At 46.1% G+C, this 27,577-nt stretch overlaps 1 protein-coding gene across 2 annotated transcripts in view; it reads right to left on the reverse strand.

The window, feature by feature from the left end:
* The window catches only part of MDGA1 (MAM domain containing glycosylphosphatidylinositol anchor 1), a 149,505-nt gene that overhangs the window by 64,768 nt on the left and 57,160 nt on the right, over nucleotides 1–27,577 (reverse strand). For both annotated transcript variants that reach the window (XM_057415460.1, XM_057415461.1), the window contains exons 4-8: nucleotides 25,457–25,653; nucleotides 22,951–23,083; nucleotides 17,576–17,845; nucleotides 16,845–17,174; nucleotides 13,394–13,687 (exon numbers count right to left, since the gene is read on the reverse strand). In XM_057415460.1, coding sequence (XP_057271443.1) covers nucleotides 13,394–13,687; nucleotides 16,845–17,174; nucleotides 17,576–17,845; nucleotides 22,951–23,083; nucleotides 25,457–25,653 — 1,224 coding nt within the window. The remainder of the gene's footprint in view (nucleotides 1–13,393; nucleotides 13,688–16,844; nucleotides 17,175–17,575; nucleotides 17,846–22,950; nucleotides 23,084–25,456; nucleotides 25,654–27,577) is intronic.

Here is a 27,577-nt window from a genome sequence, read left to right on the forward strand (position 1 = left end):
ATACGTAGGACAAGTGGGAAGTACACAGGCATCCTGATGCCTGGATTTTTGTCTGATAGATAAATGCCTAAAGCTGGTTTCATAAAGTTTCTGTTATTCACATTCCTGACTCTTCTGAGACACAAAAACTAAGGCCATTACCTTCCTTGTTCCCATCCATCGTGTCAAGATCTGAAAGGGGATCCTGCCCTGAGTCAATCTGTCAGCAGCTATGAGCCTGAGGGTCTGTGGCAGCACACACTGTAATGTGGCATATCCTGCTCCTTCCAGCCTCTCAGTGTTACGTAACACCACCTCCCAGAATCAGATACCTCAGGTGAAAAGGACATTTTAAAGAAGTTTCAGCAGTGTTTGCTGAGCCATCCCACTGTGGTGTGCAGAGAGTAGATGTAGTTCTGTGTACAGTTCTGCAAAGAATTTGTATGGACTTAAATCTAGGGAAATCTGTGGATAAATATGTAGTGAAAGCCAGAGAGGATGGAAAAACAGGCTTCTCTGCGTCCTGTTTGTAAGACTAGCTGGAGCTGTGCATCCTGATCTGAATTCAACAGTGCAAAAATGGCAGAATAACAGACTAGCAGATCATAAAAATGCCACAGAATGTAGTAAAAGATGGGGAGAAACTCCATCTAGCCAGGCCTTTGAGGGGAAGTTTGCATCCTGTAAATACCCGAGAAGATAAAATTATTCTGTTCCCTCCTTGCATGTATTGCCTGCGGGAGTACAAACACAAACCAATTGGGTCAATGTAAGCAACAGAACAAACAGTAATAAACCTTTTTATCCCTCACTGATTCCAGGGGAGAAAAAAAAAATCATGGAGGAGGAATGTGGAATGCAACTTTACAAGTTAAAAAAAATGAATGATGATTAATATAGTTTTTATGGATCCTTGGCAGACAAACTGGGTAGTGTTTGAGAAAGCAACAAGAAAAGTAACTATCTTGTCATAACATCCTCAGGCATTGGAAGGATCCTGGCTTGCTTCCACACAACAGACTAATTAAAGATGTAATACTATTCAAATGCAGCCCACATTAAGCAGATTAAAACCGCATTAACCGAAAGAGTTCAAAAAGAAATTTTAGAAGTGTGCATTGAGATCTCTCTAGTGAGAGGGAAGACTTTCTCCAGGAACACATCTCTAGTAAGATCCCATATGACCCTCTTAAACTGATGCTATTTCACATCTTCGTTAAGATCCAGCCAGCATACCACTGATAAAGTCCCCGGTTCAGGCTGTGTAGCCAACATCACACATAACCACCTTATGTCTGAATGGCCTTACATCCATTTGCAGCTGGGGTGACAAGGCGAAGACTTTGGCACAGCACTGGGATGTGGCTTGTGCTTTGCTTCCTTCCCTCCCACACAAAGGCAGCGCTTTAATGCGCAATAACTGACAATCGCTATCCTTAAGTGCCTATGTCAGGATAAAATACCAACATCTGTAAGGGACACAAAATATGCAGCAGTAAATAACATACTAGAGAGATACCTCAAGCAGGATAATTTGGTTTGTTTGATGGAATGGGCTTATGGTAACTGCATGCAATTTATCTTTGATAACTGTAGAATAGTTTGGGTTGGACTGGACCTTTAAAGGTCATAATGTAAAGGTCTGAAAAGAAAACTGTTGAGGAAATGTGGCTTGTGCTTTAAGTGCTATGTCAGGATTTCCCAACATACAGAGAGATACCCCAAGCAGGATAATTTGGTTTGTTTGATGGAATGGGAATTTGTCTTACTAGGAAAAAACCCAACAATTCCAAGAGGAGCCTGAGTTGATGTAATCCAGTGAACATCAGCTTTCAGCTTAATTCCATAGACCAAAGATGTTTAAATCTTTGGGTGATTAAGCCAAAGCTTACTAAATTCATTGTGAGATGGACATAACCTCTGCATCTGCATTGGTGAGATCATTTTTGAAAAACTTTTAAATACAGGTGACCATGCTACCAGAATGATGTTGAAAAAAAAAAGACTGAGAACAGGACTATAAAAATTAGTCAAGGGCTGGAAAACATGCCTTGTGGTGAATGGCTAAAGAGACTTTCTGGATTGCATACTGAAAAAAGGCTAAGAGATTACTTGTTCTGGTATCTCAGACTACACAAGGAAGAGACTCCTGATAACAAACAGCAGCGTAAGAAGACAAAGGCATAAACAGAGCTTGTAGATAGAAACTGAAATGAGACAGGCTTAGATTAGGTCATGACATCTGAACCATGAGAGTGAAAAAGCATTGGAACAGCTTACTGAGGCACACACTGAATTCTCTGTCACTTCAGTCTTTGAGTAGATGCTGCACTGAAAATGTACATTTAGATCCACAAAGGTAAACTCACCTTCTTCCTCAGCTCCACCAGTGAAAGGCACTAGCTTGGCATATACCTAATTCTGTCTGGACAAGCAGCACAAAATTATTAGAAAGAGATTCAAAGAACCTTTGCTTTCTTGCAATGATCAGGAAGCTAGAGTCCCAGCATTCTGGGTAGGTCAATTGGAGTATAAAGCTTCCCCAAATGGTTTAAAAACCAATCCCCCACAATACCCAACCATTTTAATTCCTCACTTTAAAACCTGTAGACAGTTTCATTTGCATCTTTTCATTGATAGATGTGAGTTCATTCCTAGAAAGCTAATCAGAATGGAAACGTGTCCATTTCCATGCATGAACTTGAACTTTTGTAAGGCCTCATTACAAGCAGCCCAAGAGGAAGAGAAAAACCCCCAAACCACAAACCCTTATTTTGCGTGTTGCTCAGTTTTCCTCTAACCCAGCCAACCGCCACCATCTTCTCACCCCTTTAGACCCACTATGCTCTTTCCAGAAAATCACCATAGATGTGTGGCTGCTCCCTTTCCCTTAAGCTCCAGTTCCCAATTTTACAGCATACCAGGATGTTGGGTAAAGGGCCTGTATTATGCATAAGCTATGAACTGCTCAGAAAATCCTAGCAGACCTAGCACTATTAAGTCCATCTATATTACATTAAGTTGCTATTAGCTGCTGTATTCTAGCTTATGATTAGGAAAGCAAAATACCTCTTTGCAAATCAGCACTTGGTAAGGAAAGCAAAATACCTCTTTGCAAATCAGCACTTGGTAAGGAAAATCCCTGTTTAGTGCAAATGCCACTGTTATTTATCGTCCTCTTGACCTCAGTCACAGACATTGTCAGGAACCTCTATTAGTTCTGGAATTCCAGCCAATTCCTCACATCAGATGCTTCGGATCATTGAATTACGGAATCAACTAGCTTGGAAAATACCTTCAAGATCATCAGGACCAACCGTTACCCCAGGACTGCTAAGTCCACCACTAAACCATGTCACTAAGGGCCTTGACTACACATTTTCTGAACCCTTCAGGGACGGTGACTCCACCACTTCTCTGGGCTGCCTGCTCCAATGCCTGTTGAGCCTTGAGGTGAAGAATTTTTTTCTAATATCCAGTCTAAACCTTCGCTGATGCAGCTTGAGGCTGTTTCCTTTTGTCCTATCACTTGTTACTTGGGAGAAGAGACCAACCCCACCCTCACTACAGCCTCCTTTCAGATAGTTGTAGAGAGAACAGCTTGGCTGAGTTGGGCCCAGAGCTGTAGCATATTTGCGATGGATGAGATTTACAGCACTTATTTCATCAGATGTGAGAGCAGGTTCCAGAAGATCTGCTCTCATGCAAAGGGGTGGCTGGAATGGCCTTCAGTTGCCATTCTTTCTTTAGCCAGCAGGGACTTATCCCAGGTTCTTCTTCACCACAGAAATTGAGCAATTTTCAGTCTCTTCTACATCCTACTCATCCCTTTGCAGCTTGGCAAATAAGCAAACAGTCTCAGAAGTCAGCTTCCTCCCAGTCAACAGTAATGAAAAATTTCGATGGCTTCCCGCAATCACACAAGACCCTAGAAACAAGGACTCCGAAATCATACAAAATGCAACAGGGCTGCATACAACTAGGAAATTTAAGCATGTCTGTCAATTCCTGGGACCAATGATAGTTTTGCAGGTGCATAGAAGAAAACTAACTGTTTTACCTCACATCCTGAAGGCCAATTAAATTTGAATCCTAAGCAAAAGCTGAGATCAGGTAGGAGGGTGTGCACACACATGTTTATTTGTTTTTGCAACAGAGAGGCAAAGAGGGATGGAAATTAGGAACTACAAGAAGTGAAATAGGGTGAGAGGGGTGCATGCTGGAAATGTGATCTCTGCTCATTGAGAAAACACTGTTCCCTGGCTTCGAAGAAAAATCAGCTTCTTTCCCAGAGCCCAAGCAGAAAAGCATAAAGTAGGAACTGAACAGTTTTTTCCCCACAGAAAGCTCCAAAATGCCCCTATGACCTTCCTAAAAACTTGACCTCCCAGTATAGTGTCCCAGCACAGAAATGGCAGCAGGAAGATATGCTGGAATGTAGCAGAGACTGAGCACCTCTGAAATATAATTCACATTAGAACAGTTCCCTGGCAGGGAGTGAACATAATTGGTGCTGTTTCAGAGCTTGGTGTCAGGATGGTCACAGCTAATAACCTCCCCCCAGCAGCCCCAGTATACTCAGTTTCCAAGTAGGGTTTCTGTTCACATCAGGACTCACTCAGGGTTTTCCCTGTGCAAGCCCCCTCCCCAAAAGCAGCATCACTATTCTGTGCATTGCCTCCATGTGCCTGCCCCAGCTCTACAGCTGGGCTGGAGGAAATAGCTCTGCTCTAGTGCCAGGGTGCAAGGAGGAGGTGAGGAATAGCATGGGAGCCTGCTCCTACACCTTCAAAGGTGCTGCCTGACATGGGCCATGGCCCCAAAATCATGGGAGAAAAAGCTAAGGCACAGGCACAAATGGCACTGCATAGGTCCCTCTGGGAAAGAAGCTGAGGGGAAAAGAGCCTCTGATCCCCTGGCATGGATCCTGTGTCAGGTCTGATGCCCTATGATTCCCTGCAGGTGTGGACAGCTCTTTTAACTTCTCTATGCCTCAGGCTCTTGTGCAGAGGCTGAAAGTTATCATGAGAAAATGAACTGCTATTTTTGCCTTCTTAGTGTCTTCCTGGTTCACCTAGGTCTGGTCTGTGGCATCCCTCCTCCCACAGATGGGGAGAGCATGCTCATGTCCTGGTCATCAAGAGGCAGCATTTAACAGGGACAGGGAATCCTCTCCTTTCCTGTCCTGTGATGTCAGCCTTAAAATGAGACCTGACAGCAGTTTTCTAACTCCCTCCATCTAACCACTTCTCTTGCCCCATGTCTACTGTAGGCAGTGTTACCACATACAGTGCATGCCTTCCCAAATCCACTTTGCTCAGGTTTCAGCAGCAGCTCTCTCTTTTGCTAGAACACATATACAAACCTTCCCATTCTTTTAGCTCTCCTATCTCCAGGCTTTTCTACTGGCTTTTCTCCTTCAAATATACCCACTACGTCCAACCCATGCAAACAGGTACCATTATTTCTTCTCCCTAACGCGTGCCACATATACTCAGTTCTGTCCATCACCTCTGGCAGGGAATCTCCTGCCATGCCACGTGCCAGGATCCATGGCCCTTTGCCCAGTTCCCACATCTCCTGGACATGTACTGGTGCTGTGCAGACCAAGAGAGAAAGCTTGGCAACAGCTGCCATGCCAAGCTCACCATTTCTGACCTGGTGAGTGAAGGTAGGTCCATGGTAGAAGTACTCACAGCCCGTGTTAGAGAGGAATACATGTTACATCCACATGAAAAAAGAAGCAGAGCCAGGACAACCTCTCCCTCCAGCCAGGCTGCCTCGATGCAGTCTGCATACTACAAGCTGTATAGCAGTTCAGAGATCTTTGATGCATGTTGTTTCACTTAAGGCCTAAACTCAAACAACAAAACGGCTCAAAACCGAAGTGGTTTCTTCAGAACAGCAAGATGGGAAGCACTGGGAAAGTGTCTGACAGTAGTTTGGCAGCAGTATGCTCCAGTGGCTTTAAGGTAAGGACACACTTGGGCAAGACCCAAACATGCATAGCCTTGCAGGATGCCCAGCACAAAGCATTTGAGAGGATTCTGGAGTTGGTTTATATCCCCACAGATTGATATATAGGGGAAATAGCTGCCACGGCAGCAAAACCTTAAAAGGAGTGTCTGAATTACAACAGTACGAGATGCAGTGCTCAGCCCTGAAAGGGCTAGGATGGGTGAGAAATTGTCCACAGAGACATGACCGTGTGCCATCCATTGTGTCTATACAGCTCTTGTGTCTTCTTTCCTGACAAAACTGTGTAGCTTGGATGTCTCTCTCTTTTGATAAAATTAAGTTGCTCTTCCCAGAGAGTCTGGCCAAAAACAGGGATAATGGCAGCTTATGGAAAGCGTATTTGTTTCTCCCAACAATATCCGAGAAATGGATTAGCTGATTTAAACCCGCTCTCTTCTGAACAAACAAATTCATCTCTCTAGGCGAGGAGCTCTCACATAAGTTTTTCCTCAGCCTAACATTACAACTGCAGAGGTGTTTAGAGCTGAGCAAAGAGCTGCACAAAGGCTCAATGACAGTGCAGGCAGGCTGCAGTCTTACAGAGCAGACCCAGGTCCCCTCTTTAAAGAGGGCTCCCACCTTCCTGACACGTGTGTCTGGGTGTCATCCTCTCTTCTGTCACAGTCATTTACCCAGCTCAATAGCGAGGTGGCCTCCTTGTACTTTGCATTCGATGTGTAGTGCCACAGACTGAACATGCCAGCTTTGCAAAACCTGCTCTGGTGAATTCTCCCTGCCATCTGGGCTTTTGGTTTATGTCTCGAGTCTCCTGCATCTCCTGGCCACCACACCATGCAGACAAGCACTGTCAGAACGATTTCAATCAAAGAGGAAAATTGCAAAAGTGCTCGGGGCACAAGGGAGACTTCCAAAGAAAATCTTGGTGAGAGGCAGCACACGGGAACCTTCCCCAAGAGGCAGCAAGTGGAAAAAAGACCAGGGTCCTGCAGAGCAGGTCCTAACTGCTATGAACTAAGGAGAATACTTGTGGCCAGCCAAAATCCATACAGCTGCTTTAGTGTGTGAAAGTCGTTTTCCTTCAAAGCTGCATACAACAAACACCTTGTAAAAGCAGCACTGGGACTCCTGGGGCTTTGTTCCACAAACAGAAAGGTAGTCACAAAGAAGGAAAAGGTTTCAGCTAAGTACCCTTATGGTAGCAGGAAAAGAGGGCCAACAGGTCCTTATCAAACAGGAGCCATCCTCTTCTCAGCTACGTTTGGTACAACCTCATCTTAAGACCCAATCCAAAAGTGATATAAATGCTGTCACATCCCCTGTCTGCCAGGCCTCAGGACCAAGGGACGGTAACTGTTGAAACAAATCCGGGGCCAGTTAAGCCTCTGTGGTTGTTACTGTGCTCTGAACTGCGGCCATCTGGATTTACAGCCATGATGGAGTAAAACTGGTTCCTCCTTCAGCCTGTCCTTATACTGACAACTCTAATTAGTTGTTAGCAACCCACGCACTGGGAAGTGGAGTGAGCAATCCTAACACCATATCACCAAAGGCAGGGCTATGTGCACAAACACAAGCTCTAAGCAGCTTAATCCCAGACACAATACTATGGGCAGAAAGCGTGTTGACATTCAGGAACAGAACTCTCTTCTCCTAATGGGGGAGCACGAGGGTTCTGTGTATTGGTAGAAACACATAAATAATACAGATACTTTCAGCTCAGTCACACAAACCTCTGTACAACAAATTAGGGGATAAGCAGAGAGGATTTTCTTCAAAGTGGAACCTAACAACCAGGTCAGGCTTTGCTCAGACTGGCAGCTTGAGGTCATGCCCATGACTACAAATGATTTTCTTCTTTTCACCAACGAAGGTCTCAAGGTTTGCGAACACTGAACTTGCAGAAGGCTCAGTTTTCACATGGCTTTGAATGTAGATACACCTTCCCCAGACCATCTGTCCATTCTGAAGCCTCTGATGGTCTAAGCGAAACCAGAACACCCCAGAAGTTTGGTTGGTAGGAGAGATCAAGGTTTCCTTCTCTTGGGAGCAGACCTGTACCATGCAGAACTGTTATACTAAAGTATGAATGGAATGGTAGGAAAGCCTCAGTCACTGGAAGGGCAGAAAAATCACTTTCTGCCCCCAAGTTAGCTCCTGAACTGTGGTTCTCAGCCTGAAGGAGGGTACCAGAATGGACTTGCTGATGAAAAAGTAAAAAAAAAATTAAAAGTCACTATTAATAAATATGATCAGAAATGAAACCAGCTAAGTCTAAAATTCTTAGCAGATGGCTCCATACTCCAGCTCACATGGCCAAGTAGCAAGACAGATAAGCCAGCTCAGTCACAGACATGGGTCAACTCTGGCCACAGACAGGCTCATTTCTCTTAGACTCCCTTCACATCGGCAGGGAGAGCTGCAGGGAGCTCTCAGGAGCCAAAAGCCCAGTCCTAGCCACTCTGCAGACACATCTCCATGCCAAAAGCATGTCTCAAGAGCACTTTTAATGGAGCAGATAATATCAAGGCTTATGTTTCAGAGGGAGCAGGGAACCAGCAAGAGCACTGACAGAGAGCTATGACTTCAACAGTTGATTGAAACAGTTTAATGCATTTCCATTTCCAGTTGCTTGGATCCAGCAATGCTTCTTACTTATTTACAGCATCTCCCCCTCCTCTCCTCTGTGCTCTTCTGTTTGCTACATAGATAAACAGGTGAAATTGATGCTGACTGTTTCCTTCCTGATCTACAGCATTGCCAATGGGTTCAGCAGGATTTTAAAGAGAAATGAGACAACAGCATATGACCAGGAATAACATTTGCCAGTGTGTGAGCTTGAATGGGAAAACATATCTGTGCCCACCTGAACATTAGTTTAAGTGACAAGGGCAACAGATGCCCCAGCAGGACATATTCTGGCTGCCTCCCAGGTCAGGGCTGAGCCAGATCTGCTGGTTCCCAGCCCTGTATCCAGGACTACGCAGTGGCTCCTGAAGTCCCAGTAACCATGATAACTGCACTCCAAAGAGAATGACAGTCTGTTTTCCTGATTACACCTAATATTCACTATGCTTTGAAGATAAAGCACAATAATCCATCTGTTGCTTAATGTGGCAAAAATCTACCTAAGTGCAATAAGTATAATCATTTGGAGACCAATCTCAGACGATTGTGGACTATTATTTTGGATCCAGAGGGGAACAAATTCACAGGCCATGTCCTTCCAGGGGAGGAGATACCCAGGTTAATTCCTTATCTAGTCTTTCATTCTGCCAAGATCTCACCTGCTGTGTGACCCAAAGATGAGAAACAGGATCATCTTTCAGACCTGACTATCCAAAACAAGGTCAACCCTATGTAAATATCTCCTCTTCCCTTTTTCCTTCTTTCTCTGGACACTTAGAGACACCAGCATTTCTGCCAAAGACAAAAAGGGCACCAGCAAAAGGCTGCTTATTTAATCATCAGAATTTGGTGAACTAGTTAACATCTCTTGACAGAGGTGATGGGTACTCTGCTACCAGGCTATGGTAGCTATCCAAAGAGGGAGAACCCATTCAGATGACTGAGCAAGGGTTTGAAACAGCAAGTAGTTGAGTGCTGTGAGGAAGAATAAACCTATCTATCTGTGGGAAGATACTGAGGTAGGTATATCAAGGATCAGCTAGAATCAGTGCAGGGCTGAGCTGGACCTTCACTGAGCTGTGCAGTAGGTTACGACATGCTATTCAGAATTGACAAAGCATTAGAGCTAGCACAACATCATTCCAGCAGGATAATGTACTAGGAGAGCTATTTTACACCATACTGTTATATGTGGCTTCAACAGAGTAAAATTCACATGGTATGACAGTCATCTCAAAGGCCAGTTGTAGCAACAGCTAGAGTTTGGGGTCACTACTAATCTTTGAAATTCATGGAAATGCTATTTTGATCAGGCTTTTAGGAGTAGTGGAGTAATAGAGTAATTTTTTTTCCAATTTGTTATTATGCATTTCCTAAATTTATATGTAGGTAGCATTGTTTTCACTGATTCACACATACACTCTTTCTTTGTTTCCTCCTTTCATATACGTTGGCTCAGATGACACATTGTATTCCAAAATCCAGAGTGCTGCACATTTTCAAGCCCACTGTGTGTTTTACAGCCTTATTCTATCTTACCTACATAGGGTGACCCAGCCCTTATTTTAAACCCACCTCTGCAGAGAATTCATTTTTCCACTGGGATTTTTCTGAGCGAGTACCTGGTCCTGAAAAAAAGCCTTGACAACAGCATCAGCAATAGCACTGATATTATTAACAGCAGCACTCTGCTCTTCCATTACTGTTTTTATTCCAAGATTTCAAAGTGCTATGTTTATTATGCCCCACAAATCCTTGAAGAGATGGGTCGGTTTTATTCCTGTTTTGAAGGTATGGGAAAAACATGACAAGACACTGCCACTCCAAGTGGTAGCCAGATTCCCAGGAGTTATGACAAGCCCAGTCTCCGACCAGGATACAACATTTCTTCATCCTTAACCACAGAGCTATAAGGCTGCAAGGACTTTCATGAACTTATTAATCTTCCAAAACTACAGTTCAGACCAAGACGTCCAGCCTCTCTGAGCTCGTGACAGACAATTGCAGCTCACAAGACAAAAGGAGAGCAGCTTTTTCTGCTTGCAAAATAAAAAAATAATAAAAAAACCCAAACACTTTTTTTTTTCCTGACAGCTGACTTGGTCTTTTTGTGTTTTTATTCTCTTTCCACTACTGCAGTGCAGTTGAAAAAGCCTATTTCTGGGCTAGTTTGTTATGATACAGCACTATATGCATCAGGTGAGGGGAGAAAAAGAAAAGAGAAACAGAAACAGGTTCTGACATCTAATCAGATTTGTTGTATTGATTTTGCAACTTCAGCTTTAGTGCAAATCAGAGAAACAACCACATTATCACCCAGAATTTGCTCTTCCCTTAAGTGAGCCAGTTCAAAAGGAGCTCACACCAACAGAGGCATACCTGCATACACTCACACACATGCTCATGCCTGTGCGGATGCACACCCCACCAAAGTGGTTCTCCGAGGGAATGCATGGGCTAGGGGAGGAGGGGGAAGTGCTCATCACAGGGGCTGCAGGAGCCACACAATCTCCATTTCCAACAAGATGAGAATTCCAGAGCAAGCCACCAGACTAATGAGCTACCTGCGCTGGAGAGCAGCATTTCAATTAACCACAGTGTCTCCTGCCATGGTACTACCTCCTTCTAGCTGCATGAACAGGGAGGAGAGGGAAAAACTGCTGGGACTGTGCTGTTTGCTGAGGTTTTGTTTTGTGTGGGAGGAAAGGTGAGAGCCTATAACGGAGACGAGGGCAGTCCTTTGCCCTACTTTCTTGGTCTGCAGTTTGTTTTTCATGCTGATGGAAGGAGCAAATTGACAGCCTGGAAACCAAAGCTGCCTACTCAGGAGCAGAACAGGCAGTGTCACTGTAAGGTCCTTCCACAGTTTACAGGCAGGAGGAGACGGCTCAGGTGTACAAACACTCAGTACACACCTAGCTCCAAATAAGGGTATGCAGAACTGATGGAGAAAGAAAGAGGGACATTTGGGTGAGCTGCCACATGGACTATGCCACCATTACTCTGGCAAGATCACAATAAAGCATTGCTTGGCCTTGAGAAGAGCTACAGAAAGATTATGTTGAGCTGCTCTTTACACAGAAGTTCATCACATCTGTGCCTTCTTTGGGGTCACACCAAAGGCTCCAGAACAGCTTTTGGCTCGCAGCTACCATCTTTCGTGTGAGGGGAGTCATGTCCTTCCCCCCCAGCTCAAGATTCAGTGGTGTGATCCCCCTCCAGACTGGGTGTAACCCTCAATTCATCCCAGTCTCGGCACTGCTGCTCCCTCTGCAGGGGCAACGCGGGGCAGCGAGGACTGCGCAGCTTTCAAGCACCAGCGCCAAACTGGGAACACCAGCAGGTCTGACAGAGATTTTTGTTGCATCTCCCATCAGTTCTTGGGTGACCAAGAGTCACTCTCCCTGCCATGTCCATACGCCTTGCCCAGCCTGCTTTCCAAAACAGCTTAAACCAAGATGCATACTTCCAGCCTACTTGAGGGAAGCTTCTCCACACATACATACCTGCATGGAAACCTGCACACATTTCACAGTTCTCATCCTGTAATTTAATTCCTGCCATGCCCCTGAATGGACACAGATAATTTTAAAAGGGCATCTCCGAATACTCAAAGTGCCTGCAGGATTTCGCACGCCTCCGTTACTGCTGTGCTCTCAGCAGCTCACATCTCTGACTGAGCAGTGTGTCTGGTTGGCTTCAGCCAGATTACCCACTCTGGTCTCACGTCTCTTCTTCCTGAAGAGCGAGCCTGGGAGGAGTGTGGCAGCATGTCTAATGAGCACTGCTGTGCTGTGCGTGGAGGCTCGGCACTCACAGCCCAGAGGCAGTGTGCCTGGGTGCAAATTAACCTGCTTCCTATACATCCCACACCTGCTAAATCCACGCTGCTCAGAGGACTCTGCCAGATCTCAGCGATCAGATTATCCTGATGGGATACAGGGAGGCATGGAGGGAGGGATATTCCTACAGTCACAGCTCCTTTCAAACCAAGGCATTTTACCCAGCTGCCATCCCCCTGTCTGACTCAAAGTCTTGAAGGACAGAGCACAGACCCCCTCATGTCAAAACAAATCAACAGCATGGTAGCTTAGCAGGCACTCACTTCTCTAAAGAAAGAAACCACTGCAAGGAAAGGATGGAGAGAGTCACCCAATAGGTACATCTGCAGCATCCATACCTCCATGTTCACCTTTGTGCACAGGTATTGCCTTCAAGCAGGGCTGGCAGCACCACCCATTGCTGAAATCACTCAATACACCACATGCCAAAACTCAGTTTTCTGTTACAGCTTTATGGCATGGAAGCCTTTTGGAGTATGCACTTTCTGTTAGAATCTGCCTAGCTTTGCTTTCCAGGAATGTCCAGAAGTGACAGCTGCTGTAACTAAGTTAAAGAAAGGATTGCAGGGTTAATTAACATTCACTTGGTACCTTTTGAATGCTTGACTTTACAAACTTACCTATGCACCCTGAAGGTATTTTACCCATACACAATGCACACAAACACACACCTGGTAAAGCTGCTGTTCTGCACTCATCCACTGGTAGGGAAATGGAAAGCACTGCGTACCAACATAGACAACACATCTCCCTTCCACTTCCAACACACTGGCCATACAGTATCCTGTGGAGAACCCTGTGTAGCCAGACCAATTAAACAAACTGTTCAAAGGTCCCTAGACAAGAAAAATGTGTCTGCTCAGCCCAGTAAGAAAGGTCGACTATGCCTAAACGCAGCACTGAGTGTGTCAGCCCTGCTTAGCCCACAGGCTTTAATACACACAGGCATTCAGACAGGCACTACTTACACTGAACGTTGAGCTGCACCATGGCTTCGCGGGGTCTGATGTTAAAGCCATTGTACCTGGCTGTTTGACACTTATAGGTCCCACTCATTTCTCGGCTCACACTCTCCAGGCGTAGCTTCCCATCGTATGTCTCCACCGTCATTGTCCCTGAAGGCATGGGAGTTTCCTTATCTACCCGGGACCAGATGATGGGTGGCTTGGGTTTCCCTCGAACCTCACACTGCAGCTCAGCCCTGGAGCCCTCCCGAACGGTGATGGTGGACTGACCCTTAGGGACACTGATGGTTGGTGGCACTAAAAGGGAGACAAGAAAGGTATCATTTTACACCAAGTTTCCAAGGAGCAAGGAACATTCTTGAGATGTTTGTGTTTGAGTCACACCGAAAGCCCTAACTCCAAAGGTTTCCACTTGACACAGTGCAACCTCTGCCCATTTAAGTCATCCTACAGGGTCTGGACCTGCAGGGTACCAAGGAAAGTCCCAGCTTCTCCAAAAATGTATCCCAATACCAATGGCAAGTGCCAGCTGTATTGGGCCATTCCCCCAGCCCCTATCCCTCTGTTTGCAAAATGCTGCCCAGGAGGACGATGAGGAAGGCTAGCTCTGAGAAACCCAAAGGCAAAAGCCTCTTTGATCCATTTCTCAATTGTTGGTTGTTAGTGAATGTCTCAAGTGGAACTGCAGTCTTTTGACCAAGAAATTAAAGTCGTATCTGCCAAGGTATCTAGTTTCCTTACCCAGGTCAGACCAAACCCCAAACTTACAGGATTAGTGCTTGCTGATCACATCTCCAGCCTTACCAGAAATCCAGGATCCCTGTTTGCTCCTGAACTACAGCAGGGAGCCAGCTTGGTTAAGCATCTCTGCCTACTCTACACTGAGATTCTGAGCTCACTGGTTATCTCTGGCTCAAGTGAATGAGAGTGAATCCCAGCAAAGATCACTTCCCAGACTGGAAAGAGCTCACACAGCAGAACTGCTGTCCAGCCAGGGCTAGAGCTGGAGGCACAGTAACACTCAGGAAACATCCAGCTATCAACTGACAACAAAGCTTTGCTGATAAACAAAGCTTGAAAGAAACACAAAAACTCCAGCTAAAAGGTGCTGGTGTGGAGAGGTTTGCTGTTCACATGCTCTTACCAGCAAGAACCCAGGAAGGGAATGTTTGTACTAAACCCTATGTAATATTGCCTTTTTATTTGTATTAAGCTTCAGAGTTAACAGTTCAGCCGGGGTAAATACGGCCATGATCAATTTCTGATAGCTCCTTTTTCAGCCTTTTCTGCTGACTGCAGCAACACTTGGATTGACACTTCTGTAACTGCAAATGCCATGTATTTCGTTTCCATTTAAATCAAAATTTAGAACTACAGAGGCTGTAACAAGCCGGTCTGACCAATGTTAGCTCAATTCCATTCCAGCAAAGGAGAGTGTTCTACAGTACCTGTGCACATTATATCTCACAGCTGCTTTATAAGCAGATTTAGGATAGCTCCAGCCCAGTCTCCCTATGCAAGAGGGAGGCCACATTTTCAATTCACAGGTCTCTTGTGGGCTGGGGAACCTCATCACACCTTACCCCGCACAGCGCGAAGGGACAAGAGCACTCTCAGTGCCCGGCATTGCCAGCAGCTGCTCACCTGGTGAGAGGCAATTTTCTCTTTTCTACAGGGAAAAGCTGTAAATTGCGTTTGAAGATGTTTTTTAATTAAAGCGATCTCCTTGGAGCCGCTCAGTGGAGGCAGCCACCTTGGTGAGCTCAGGCTTTGTCCAGTGGGGAAACATGGAGCCACTGCTGTCACCCTCCTGATCCAACCCTGTGGCTGGAGGAAAACCCACTGGCTTTTTTTGTCGGAACCACATGTTGGAGGTAGCTGATCGTGGGGATCTCTTGGCTGATGCACAGAAGGCCGCTCTGGCAGGGATGGCGGTTTTCACTCCCTGGGTCACAAAGTGGTTCTACTGGAGCAGGCTGCCAAAGAGAGGCTCTCATACCCCCCAGCCTGCCCTCCGAGCATGTAGTGCTCAGCCTACAACAGACAGGCAACCTGCCACTGCCTTTAAGGCAGCAAGCAGCTGGTGCTTGGACCAACACCTGCACCAACAGGCAATGTCCAGCCTTTCGGTGGGATCACCCAGGGTCCGCCAGCCCTCTGCAGCCTCCTACCCTTGCAGGCTTCAACACAACTGCACTCTGCCATCTAGTGACCTTGGGCAAAAAAAGACTGCTCACAAGGCTGGGAGTGCCAGCTTTGACCAGGACTGGGGGGGGTGGTCCTAGGGGAACTGGGGGTTCTCGGAACTGGGGGTTCTCCTGTTTTTGTTCCCTACTGGTCCAATTGGGTTGGTGTCTGATGGCATGGAGAGGGCTATACCTTTCATGAAGGGAAGCAGCACCCTTTGGTGTTTAGTGGGTCCATGACATAGTCAGGTCTTGCTCTCTCAGATGCTAATGAGCACTATGTGCAGTCCTGTTGGGAGCAGGCTGGCCCCAGCATTTCTGTGAGACAGGGGCTTCCCAAAGCATCAAAAGCAGTTGCAGCACTTTCTGCAGGGGTGAGGGGGTGGAAGTAAGCAATGTCCAAAATCAAGACTGAGACCAGCCAATCCAAGGATCCAGCACAACCAGGGATGGACAAGAAACTTTCACTGAAATTTCAGGACAAAATCTGCGGGCAGCTGGCTCCCCTCAGGAGTCCTCACCAGATTACTGGCCCAATACTGCTTTGTGCTGTACCCTCTAGGTCTTGGGAAGGCAGAAAAATGATGTGGATGTAACGGAGAACAGAGCTGGATTCACTACTTCCCCAGAAGCAAAAAGGCAGCCCTGAGATTCTGTATGTCAATCCCTGAGACGACTGACTAGCGCACTTAAAGATTAGTCCTGTTCTCACCAAGCCATAGGGTGAAGTTTTGACCCTGATTTTAAACGGGGAGGGGAAGCGCATTTGTAACACTTGGACTCCTACAGAGAGTGCCCAAGACAGATTGTAGTTGCAATCCAGTAAACAGTAAAGCTCTTCAGAGAATTTGTTATGACGGATGATACCAATCTCCTGTCCACAGCTCTGAAAAAAGGGACATTCCTCAGAAGCAATGCCAAAGAGAGGAAAGAGCAGCTTTCTTTCTCTTTACTCCCTTCTAAGCAAAGGGACATTTGAAATTTGGTAAAATGCCACCTGCTTTTTCTTCCATCACAATTTGGAGGCTTCTCTGAACAACACATTGTAAACCTGTCTTGCAGCTTTGATTGAATTTTTCATAGGGAGAAAACATAAAAGAAGTATCTGCTTGGTGCGCAACGCATCGCCAGGCTCAGCTAAATGCTTGCCTGAGGATGAGAGATTGGGATTCAATACACGTCCTTCAAGAAAGCCAGAGGCATTGGGGTGGTGGCAGTTCGCAATGCCAGCCACTCCTCTGAGGTCCCCTGCTGGCACAGAGGCTCACCTGTCTCTGAGGAAATGTTCACCTCCACACTGAGGTCAGGAATGGGTGCTCCCTGGAAGGTAGCCACGCACATGTAGGTGCCGTAGTCACTGAATCTCAGGTCAATAATCTCCAAGCTGCAGGTCACAGGTGGGAGCTCGGGGTCATTCCGGGTGATGAGCAACCGGTCCGAGAACCTGGCTGGTTTCCCATTCTTGTACCAAGAATAGACAACTTTCTCCTGGGGGACAGCATCTACATGGCATGAGAGCTTCAAGTCCTGCCCTAACTGGATGGTCTCACTCTCTTTGATCACATCAGGGGTGATTTGAAACGTGGCGTTCTTCATGGCTGTGATGAATAGAAGTGCAAAAATGGTTAGGGACAGCAAAAAGTCTTGCATGGGACAGGACAACAGTTTTTGCTCCTCAGGAAGGCACCACCTCCATGTAAAATCTGTCTGAAGACCTCTCCCAGTTACATTCCTACAGAATGTCCCCCAGGCCTCTCATCTGGCAGTCTAGGACCATTCTCCAGTCCAGGATAGTGCTACAGCCTGGGATGAGGCTGCAAGCAGTGCTAGCACAGCTTTTGGTCTGGGAGCAGGGAAGCTTGCTCAAGCACTTCTCCAGAATACTAACTGCTGCTAAGTTCCACATTCACCCTCAGCTGTACAAGAACAGCCAGAAAAAAATGCAAATCTAGACCCTCTACCCTGAAAACCCCATGCTCTGAGACAAAGAGCCACTTACACCGCACTAGCAGATTCACCGTCTTCTTTGCTGGGTTCCCCACATTGTTGATGGCTGTGCAATTGTAGTAGCCTGAGTCCTCCACACGGATCCTCCAGATGGTGAGATTGCCTCCTTGCACAAGGCTATTGGGAGGCACTGGACCAGGAGAGTGAGACCAAACCACCTCTGGCTGTGGGTCACCACCCGTCAGAGAGCACTGCATAGTGATGTTGTCACCAGGGTTGACCACCAGTGTCTCATTGACAGACAGCTTCAGAGCAGGTGGAGCTGGAAAAGTACACAGAGGCACACTTCTGAGCTTAAAAAAACCCATCCGATTTCTGTGTGCAGCTTCATACTTTCTAGGATTTATTCTTGAAAATGACTGGTTTGAGTAGGGAGAGCTGGAAGGATCCATGCATTCATTGCAAATAGAAGGTGTTTGTGAACATGAAGCATGATCATTACCATGCCTTTGAGTCAGAGCACTCTGTTATGGTTAGGAAACAGTGTAGACAGGACCTGACACTGCCCCAGAATTGGAGGTGGTACCTAAACCACTCCACCACTAGTGCTTAGAACTGGGACATAAGCTAGCTGCTTGTGGTTTAGGACTATAGCTTAGGACTCAGGTCAGAAAAAAAGCCTGATGAGCCCCTTTGCATAGGTAGGTGTGGCAACCAGACAACAACTGGCAGTGGAAAACCCAAGGCTAGAGGCTTTCTGACTCCTGATGGAACAATTGCAGCAAGTCAGAAGGGCAATGAAAAGCCACTGTGGCTCTGCATTACTTACCTTCACTGCACCCAGACCACTCCTCTGCAGATGCCACCATGACTTCTGCTCTGACTGTGTTTAACTCCCCTGACTCTAGGAAGGCCCTGCAGAAGCAGCACTGGCAAAAAGGCTCAACTGGTAGCTCCTAGTAGAGTACCTGTCTCTCCCTTGCTGCAACACTATTGTATGAATCACAGTTAGTCTGCTTGTGCCTTGAACAGAAACAGCACAATGGACTGAGCCCTGAGAAAGAGACAAAAAAGCAACAAAAACAAGGGGGACAGGAGAACAAGAGATTCATTGTCACAAGACATGGGAAGCTGCAGCCACAGATTGAGCTTTGCCCCTCAGAACCCAATCCAAAGCATGCTGGGAAGCTCACTGGGATGTCAGTGTTTGCTGGACGGTTCTCACAATCCCAAGGGAAGGTCAGGAAGAGCACCAAGTGTATGCTCAGTCACAGCCTGCTCCTTCTGGCTGACCACCAGAGCTCAGCCCTATAGAGAGCTGAAAGAGAAAGGTCTGTCTCAGAACACCCTGCTTAAACCCAACAGATGTTTTTGTTCAAGGACAGTTGGGATTAAGCCACTCCTCCCGTAAAGTGTTGCTGTTCCAGGAAGGAGTTCTAGGGAAGGTCTACCATTAAAAAAGGACCTCAGCCATCCCATGATATACCTCTCCATCTCTTACACCCAACTAGACATCTTTGAGAGGCAAAGCCATTGCCAGGGACCTGGCCCTTGCAGCTCTGAGCAGACACAAGACCAGGACCTGTCTGTACCATAACAGAGCAGGAACTGCAGCTCTGCATCCACTCTTAACCTTCTTCACTTCCATAGGTGTCAAATACACTTTTCTATAGACTGGGGACTACAGACCAGGTCACAGGGATTGTCTTGCATGCACAACTGAACTGAGAGTAGTCTAGACAACCTCTCCTTTGAATACCCTAGTAACCGGTTCTGGTTTATTTTATTTCTGCATCCTTCTCACTACACCTCCCTCCAGGAACTGATCCAAAAAACTTCCCATGAAAAGCCTTTTAAAGCCCTTCTCAGCACCATCACTGGCTCCATCCAGACAGAACTGAGAAAGTAGCAATCCCCAGCACAAAGGCAGGGAGTATGTTTTAAGTAACAGCCATAATAATGCAAAATAAGACATTGTTCCATATTCATGAAGCCTGATTTAACGGCATCATTATTTCTGCCTCTTCTCTCCCTGGACCCTGCGTTAATGAGCTGTGCTGGATTTGTGTTGGATCTGTGAATTACAGCCCATACAAACAAGGCAAGGAGCAATGCTCTTATCCCAGAACCAGCACCATAATTTAGCAGTGCAACCACTGCCACGCTGGGATACTGCTTTGGTGCACTGAATCAAACGTCCTCTCCCTGGCCACAGTACGTGCTATTTGTACCAGAGGTGGTCAGCTGTGCCTAAGGAAAAAGCTGGCTCCTCTGCCACCTGCACTGGCCTTTTTGAGGCCAGTGTCTTTGAATTTCGGGAGGCCACAGCCTGCACCCAAAGCTTTTGACAGGTCTCTTTGCTGGAGTCTTGGCAACAGTATGCAAGGGTTAATACAGGCTAATCGGCAAAGAAAGGATTTGTACATCTTCTCCAAGCTCCAGGTAGTTTCACTAGATGGTAAGAAGTCCAGGAATGCAATGGCCCAACTCACAGGGGTCAAGCAGGATGCATTCCTGTCACCAACAGGCTGTCAGCTGTGTGTAGCTGACACCAAATAGCCATTCCTGCCCTCTGACATTGGGCAGGTTCACAGGACATAACCAAACTGACAGATGCAGCTTCTTGCCTGGGAATCTCCATCCATCCCTGTCAGAGCCAGAGAGGCTGAGACGAGCATATGTCCAGAGTTGGAGAGAACAAACCAGAGGTCCTGCAGGTGCTGGTTAAGATTTAGGGCTCTTGCCACATTTAATGTGCACACATCTGATCAACATTCATCTTGCCTAGCTCTGGGCAAGGCGACTTGGAAAAGAAGTGATATGCTGGTGGAAGCAGTGCTTTGGGGCAGGTTGTATGTTCATGCAAGAGGGAGGCAGGGAAATTGCAATGCTGCCACCTGCACAGCTCCAAGCAGCAAGCTCCCATGAAGTGCCCCAGAATGGAGCCCTAGCTGTGGCAGCCTGCGTGGGCTTCCACTCTCACTCCTGCCAGCAGACAGAGGTTAACAGTCTGCAGACATTGTTATGCAGGAGGTGAATCTCATTTATTTGTAACCTGTGGCAATTCCTTTTGTTCTTGGCTCAGAAAACCTGCTGGCGGAGTAGCTGAGCAGCAAGGGGACCATTAAAAACAAAGAGTCGCTTTCAATTCCCTTTGAAGTCCAATTTGCTGCAGTAAAGCTTCAGGAGAATTAACCAGCTGGGCTGCTTAATTTTGCAGAAATTGAGGAAAGGGAAAACATCAGCCTGACCGCGCTGGAACAGGTGACGACAGCCCAGGGCTGAGCTGGTCCTGTGGCTCGGCGGACACAACCTGCTGCTCTAGAGCCACACGACATGCACAGGACAGAAAAGGAGCAAATAAAACCACCTTCCCATTACGGCTGCAGACCAAGAACCCATTCCCTGCTGCTTCTCCCAAAGCTTCACTGACACAAGAGCTTGGGAAAAGCATATCCCTTGTAGGAAACTATGATCTGCCCAAAGGCCATTGCCAGAGTTGATGAAGCAAGCCAGCTGAGGAGCAGTAAACGAACTTGGAAGAGAGGATTCCTTGGCCTAACATGACCTGACCCTCAAGGTCTGTAGTACTTGTGTCTATAAATATTCAAGAGATAGATTCCCATGCACCTCTGTGCATTTTGAGCCCTCCTCAGCTGCAAAGGTGAAGGCAACCTGAGCAAGGCTGCTCAGAATTCTGGGCACAGCCAAGGCTACAGAGATTGCTAAAGCACAAGTGCAAGAAGGAAAGAAAAGAACCATGCATAAAAGGAGAGAATTAAAGATTTTTCTTTAAATATTTTCTCATCTATGCACAATACTACCTACAGGGCAAGTAAGCCAGATAATATTTCATGTTAAATACACTTTTGTTACTGAACACAAACCTTGCTCACACCACAATGCCAGCTTCATTTTCACCGCCAGCTTTTAATACAATTTGCTGGGAACACATTTGCCATGGCCCCTTCGAGCTTGTAGTGTCAGGCTCCACTGTAACTATGTATAAATATGCATATATAACTAAACAACAAGAAAAAAGAACTAGATTTATGTGCTATGTGATCCAAGTTCGGAGATTAGTTAAGAACTTAAAAAACTGGTGTAAGTTCAGCTATATTGCTGTCTCCCGACCTGGCTACAACCTGAAAATACGTTTTTCCCATACTCTAAGGGGCTGGACTGAAATGAAGGGTAGATTTCCTGTGCTTGGACTGGCAGGGGGGAGTGGGCATAAAGAGAAATTTGATTTTCTAACTCTTCAAAGGTAAGGGCACAACAGGGAAGAAGAGCTTCATCATTAGCACAAGATAAGTTTTTGAAGGGAATCTTCCAGCATCTGCTACAGTCTCATCCTGAGAGAAATTCAGGTGTTCAGGTGTGAGTTGCTTGAGACATGTTCAGAGATCTTACTACATAAAGAGTATCTTTTTTCACTTTTTTAAGCTCATTTTTTTCTTCTTTCTACATGAAATAATGCACCTTGGGGCCAAGTCAGATGAATAAATGTAATTTACAGTATCAACAATATCCTGTCAACAGCTGGCAACATCAAAAAAGTTCTGATACCATTGCACAAAGATGACACAAGGGATGCAAACTACTTTGTGTTACATTAGAGAGGTGAATAATTCAAATAACTACAATGCTTTTCCTTCTGATCATGGAAGACCCCAGGGCTGGAAGTAATTTCCAAACATTTACTTATTGTTTGCAAATACTCAACACGTGGGGGCTTTGTGAGTGTGCTTTTGTTGTGGTTTGTTTTCAATGGACAGGTTGCAATCATGTCCTTGCAAATATTTGGTACGCTACACTTGGTTATCAGTCAGTTATTGCAGGCCAAGCAAGAGGCACCAAAGTAATTCTGTTTGCAACTGGAGGCACACTCAAGCACTGCCAATATGAGTATCTGTGTAAAATTTATTTATTGGGAAGGCACTGGAGATATTTGCTTTCCACAGACATCAGCACCAATGGAGCCTGTTAGCTGGGAGATGCTGAGAGCGCAGCCTGGCAAACCAGGCCAGAGCCACACATGAATAAATTATTTGTAAGAACTCCTGCAGCATCTGCCCCACTCCGGACTGAATCAAATCTATTTTTAAAGTCACTTAGAATTATACATAAATAAACCAGAGTCTGGATTAAAAACTACATAGTGGCTCAACACCTACATGTAGTCTGCTTTAATGATCTCATGACAGGCCTGGCCAAGGCACTGGGTGCACGCATAGCTACAAGAAATTAGAGCATCCCTGGCCATAAGACTTCTACGCAAAGGATTTTTAATCCTAGCAGCCATGCATATGAATGTGAGGTGCTGCAGGCCCTGGACAGGGTGCAGTGTTACCCTCCTGGAGGGTTAATGGCTATTGAGCAGGCAGGGGGGCAGAGGGATGCAGGGCCCTCTGAGTCCCTTCTTACCTGTGGTATTTGTGAGCTGGAAGGTGATGGATTTATCAGGGATGCTGCAGACGTTGCGGACGGACACCTGGCACGTGTAGCTGGCATAATCCTGAGGCCGCAGGTTCTTCAGTTTCAGGACTTTGGTTTCACCCTGGGAGTTGGGGAAAAAAGTGGAGGGGAAAAGATACAGGTGTGCAAAGCACAGCTCATCACTGCAAGTTCATAATCTGTCCGAAGGTTTACAGATTGCCAGCAGCACCCATCAAAACCTCAGGGAATTGTGCAGACTTCAAGCTCCCCTAGCTATACAGAAAGGAGACACCAAATATTTGCAGTGGTAACTCCACCTCCAGGATTTCTCAAAACTGCCAGCAACTGACTGACGTTTAACCTGAAAGCACTGCTGAACAGGTCTAGGCATAACTTCTTGTCAAATGCAGTCGGAATTATCTTTCAGAATTTGAAAAACCTTAAAACATCCCTGAACAGACCTTGAGATCTCACACCAAGATACTGACAGGAACCCAAGGGATGTTACTGGGGTCTCAACGTTGCAAACCCAAAGTAAATCAGAGTGGATTCAGGCATTAATGCTAGCCTAAATATGACAAGCTTAACAGTTGCTCTGTGAAAAATTGCAGTACAAGGGGAAAAGATAAGTCACAGAACTACTCAAAGAACTCCCCAGAACTTTCTGATCTCTCTTCTCCTGATTCTCATTTATGCTGGTGTAAATTCAGAGTAACTACATGGATTATGGCAGCTGTTTCTCATACCAAGATAAAAACCAAACAAACAAGATCACTACCTGGAACTCCATTAGTTACTGGCTTGTTACAGAAACAGAATTAAGTTGTTAAATTAACAGTAGATGTGTTCTGTAGATTTTTATTTAGGAAATCTGGAAAGCTCTAAGATTCATCCTGTGGTTTGCACACCCTGCAACTCATACGTCTTCCCATGACAGCTTGTCACTGTTGTTCTCCTTGTGTTTGCCTGAATCTCTTCTGGAGAAATCATTCCATAATTGCCTGAAAATGTGTGAAGGTCTCAGCACGACAAATCCTCTTGAGGACAACCTCAAGGGACTGGACAATGAGCTCAGGCATGCTAATACGTAGAGAACAATGATGTGAACTGAGTAAATGAGAAAGATAAATACCTAGGAGACCAATAACCCTATGAAAGTCCTGTCCCCTGAGATTTGTTGCTATGCCAAACAAATGATGGCATTTACAATGTGTATATCAACTACTCACTTACAGGGCCTCATTTATTGACTAGTAATTGTTGGGTAAAGGTGCATAAATCTTTAGTGTAGGTAAGTTTTAGAAAGATTAAACAGTAAAGTCTTCACCCCCTTTTTAATGTAAAAGCCTACCCAAACCCGACACTGATACCAGTTCATCCCTAACAGAATAGTACAACCCCCTGCAAAGTGTGATTTATTAAACATAGTGCCTTTGAGCTCCAGCAACATTTTCCCCTCCCAGTAGTGTTGCAGAGGTGTGCTTCTGTTAACTTCAACTCTTACCAACCCAAACTTACAGATTTATGCTGGTGCTAAGGAGAGGACCATAGGGCATGCCTGTGTCAGCAAAGCAGTCCTAACACTCTCTCTCAGAGCTAGGAATGACCCATCATGTTAGGATGGGTCCTGACAGGAGCTGCGGGATGCTGGGTCATTTACACATTAATGTTGCAACATGGTAAATTCCTGCCAGATGCCTTATTTAGCTGAATAAAATACCTCAAGTCCTAAGACATCCTCTCAGTAAGCAATGTCTCCTGTTAATTACACTGAGTCAGTGAAAGCTGGAAGAGCGCACTGTGGCTTCCTCTAAGGCCAGGCATGTCCTAGTTGGATGCCGTGTAACCCTGGACTAGACAAAGCTCTCTTGGGGGCCAAACAGCGGCACTGACCTACAAGCATTTTAGTTGCAGATCTGCCACTAACCTGCAGCTTTCTCCTCTCTCCTCACCCCTCTGAGTGTTTCCATTTGGCTGCCCATTTACTCCCTGTTACTTGTGGGCATAAGGAAAAGCTCTTCATCATTTGTTTCATGGATCCCATGGCAATGCCTGCCATTTGCCGCACTGCTGAACAGGAAGCACTTCCCCTGATGTATGAAGCTCGGGCACTCAATGAATTAAAGAAAATTGTAATGGGAGACAGAGGAGACCTGATCTTGGGATTGTTTGCTTGGGTTTCAGTCTCTGCCATCCAACAGCTACGTCACCTCATTAGGGGAGCTGTGGCCTGCACTCAGGGACAGAGCCAGAAAGGGGAAAGTACTTCAAGGCTGTCACACGCCCTTTTGCTGCTCTACTCCTCCTCTTGTACCCTGGGCTCCCACAGACAGAAGCAGGCTGTACCAGCTCTTTTTTAGACAGTGCTCCTTGCAGCAGCTCCCACCCTCTGCCCAACACTGTAATCCACGCAGGGAAGGAAACACCCTCTACTGCAGTGTGCTGGGTTACCAAGACACTCAACATAAGCTGGTGGAAGTTTGCTTTTTTTCACCTGTGTGTAGAGGGGTTCATAGATGTCCACACCATTGTCCTGACTGTGGGAAAGCGTCTCAGCTCCCCGTTTCCAGATGAAACGAGCTGGTGGGTTGGAGTTGACAGTGCAGCGGAGGAAGACAGTCTTCTCCTGGTAGAAGCTGCCACGAACATCACTGATGGTCTGGTGAATGGTGAGAACAGGTTCATCTAGATCTGGAAGGAAGGTAAGGAGGGCCGCAGCAGTTGTTAGTGAAGCTTGGTCTGCACAAACAGCCTGCAGAGCAGATGATGCTCTAGGCACCACAGAGGGGAGGGCAATCTCCCGCACATTTGGCTGATGACACCTGCTGAATTAAGAGCTTATCTGAGGGCAGGTAACACAGAAAATATCTAAAGAGAGCACACAGGAGAAGCCAGAATTCTCCCTCTCACCACACAACCTCCAGAGAATAGAAAGCACCCTCTGGTACGCAGATCCCCATGTAGTCCTTAAGCAAATCGCCTCCCTGCCACATGCTTCTCAGAGCAGTGGGCTGCCTCACCTGCCCCAGTGGCACCCCACACCCAAAATCACTGCTCTCTACTTCAGTGAGAGGTCAGAAGGTTCCCAGGAAACTGCTCCATCATAATTTCTTCTGCTCCCACTTTCCACTTCCCAAATTCCCGCTGAAATCATGAAGCTAAGCCCATGTCTGTGAGATGCCCACACAAATGACAGGACAAACCTTCAGTTCAAGGGGTGAAAATTAAAATCAGGACAAGACCAAGGAGCTGAGGTGGAGAGTTATCTCCTAGTCAGGAGCAAGTCTCGTGGGGAGCCATGGGACCATGAGATGTAAAACACCGTGACAGGTATGCACAATTTCTCTCTCTTCCTATTAAAATATCCTCTGTGCATTTTCTTCTTTTCAGGATCTGTACTGACTCTCCCTCTTCAGTAACTTCTATTCACCGCATCCCTATCTATCACCCACCCCTAAATTGATCAGATTCTTTTGCTTTCTCCGTTTACAGAAAATGCTCCTTCCAATTCCCTCACCATATCTGCACTGGACATAAAGCCATCACAAATCAATGGCTATCAGTCACTTAACTTGCAAGGACACAAACAATAGCCCTGTAGGGAGCATACTTCCTCCATCCACTCAGAACACACTGCTCCCCAAGGTCGCCCTCCTGCTAAAAATGGATCATTTTCTTGGGTTTTGCACCATACATCAGTGTTTGAACATCAAGGAAGCATAGGGAAAACCTCAGCCCTTTCTCCTCCCAGGGATTGGGGTTAGGTGTAAAGATCCCATTTAACAAGATGGGACAAACTGGCCCCCTAAACTAAAATCTGTCCCTGTGCCCTTAAACATGTCTTAAAAGCCATCTGTCGAGCTCAGCTGAAACAATTCTACACTTTCAGAAGCCTTATGACCCCATCTTCAACTGCAAGGAAACTGAGGCACATGCACCCAGTATCCTCTACTGCTGCCAGTGCTGTCTTCTGCACATGTTAGCAGAGAGGAAGAGGACATCTGCTCATCACCTGCTGCTCTTCTATGCCACCTAATTTTCTCTATATTTTATTTCAGAGGTCTGTAAGTTTGGAGATCTGACTCCCAGAAAGGAAGAGGGAAGCAGGGCTGAGTTTCTTCTAACTTGTTATCCAAATGGCATATGTTGTCTTCTGAATCACAGGCATCAACTTGTAGATTTGCATATTTTAATGAGCTCTGAGCTTGGTAGACAGCAATTGTAATTGGACCTGCTTGACCACATCATAGCTCAGAGATACGAGTAGAGCCATTAGCAAAACAAGGACAAGGCACCAAAAAAAACCCAAAGCCCCAGAACAAAACAGAACCCAAGTCTGAAGAAAAATATACACCGGTAGAAAAAAAGAACCCACAGCTCCTATACATGCACTACTCTTTTTATGTGCCTAGGGTGACTGAATTTATACCTAATTCTTTTGGACCAGGACCATGAGCACAGCCTCTCCTCTTTCCTCCTTCTTTGTCCTTATTTGTTCACACTTCACAAGAGTAACTCAGTAGCTACCATCCTTCTGAGGCTCCATTTCTCATCAGGATGCATGGTAAAACACTTCCCTTACTGATCAAAGAAGATACTCACCATTCAGGTCTCC

This window comes from Pezoporus wallicus, unplaced genomic scaffold (assembly GCF_028554395.1).
Source record: "Pezoporus wallicus isolate ANWC-B61680 ecotype Strahan unplaced genomic scaffold, APGP_CSIRO_Pwel_v1 contig_5352, whole genome shotgun sequence".
NCBI classification, from domain to species: domain Eukaryota; kingdom Metazoa; phylum Chordata; class Aves; order Psittaciformes; family Psittacidae; genus Pezoporus; species Pezoporus wallicus.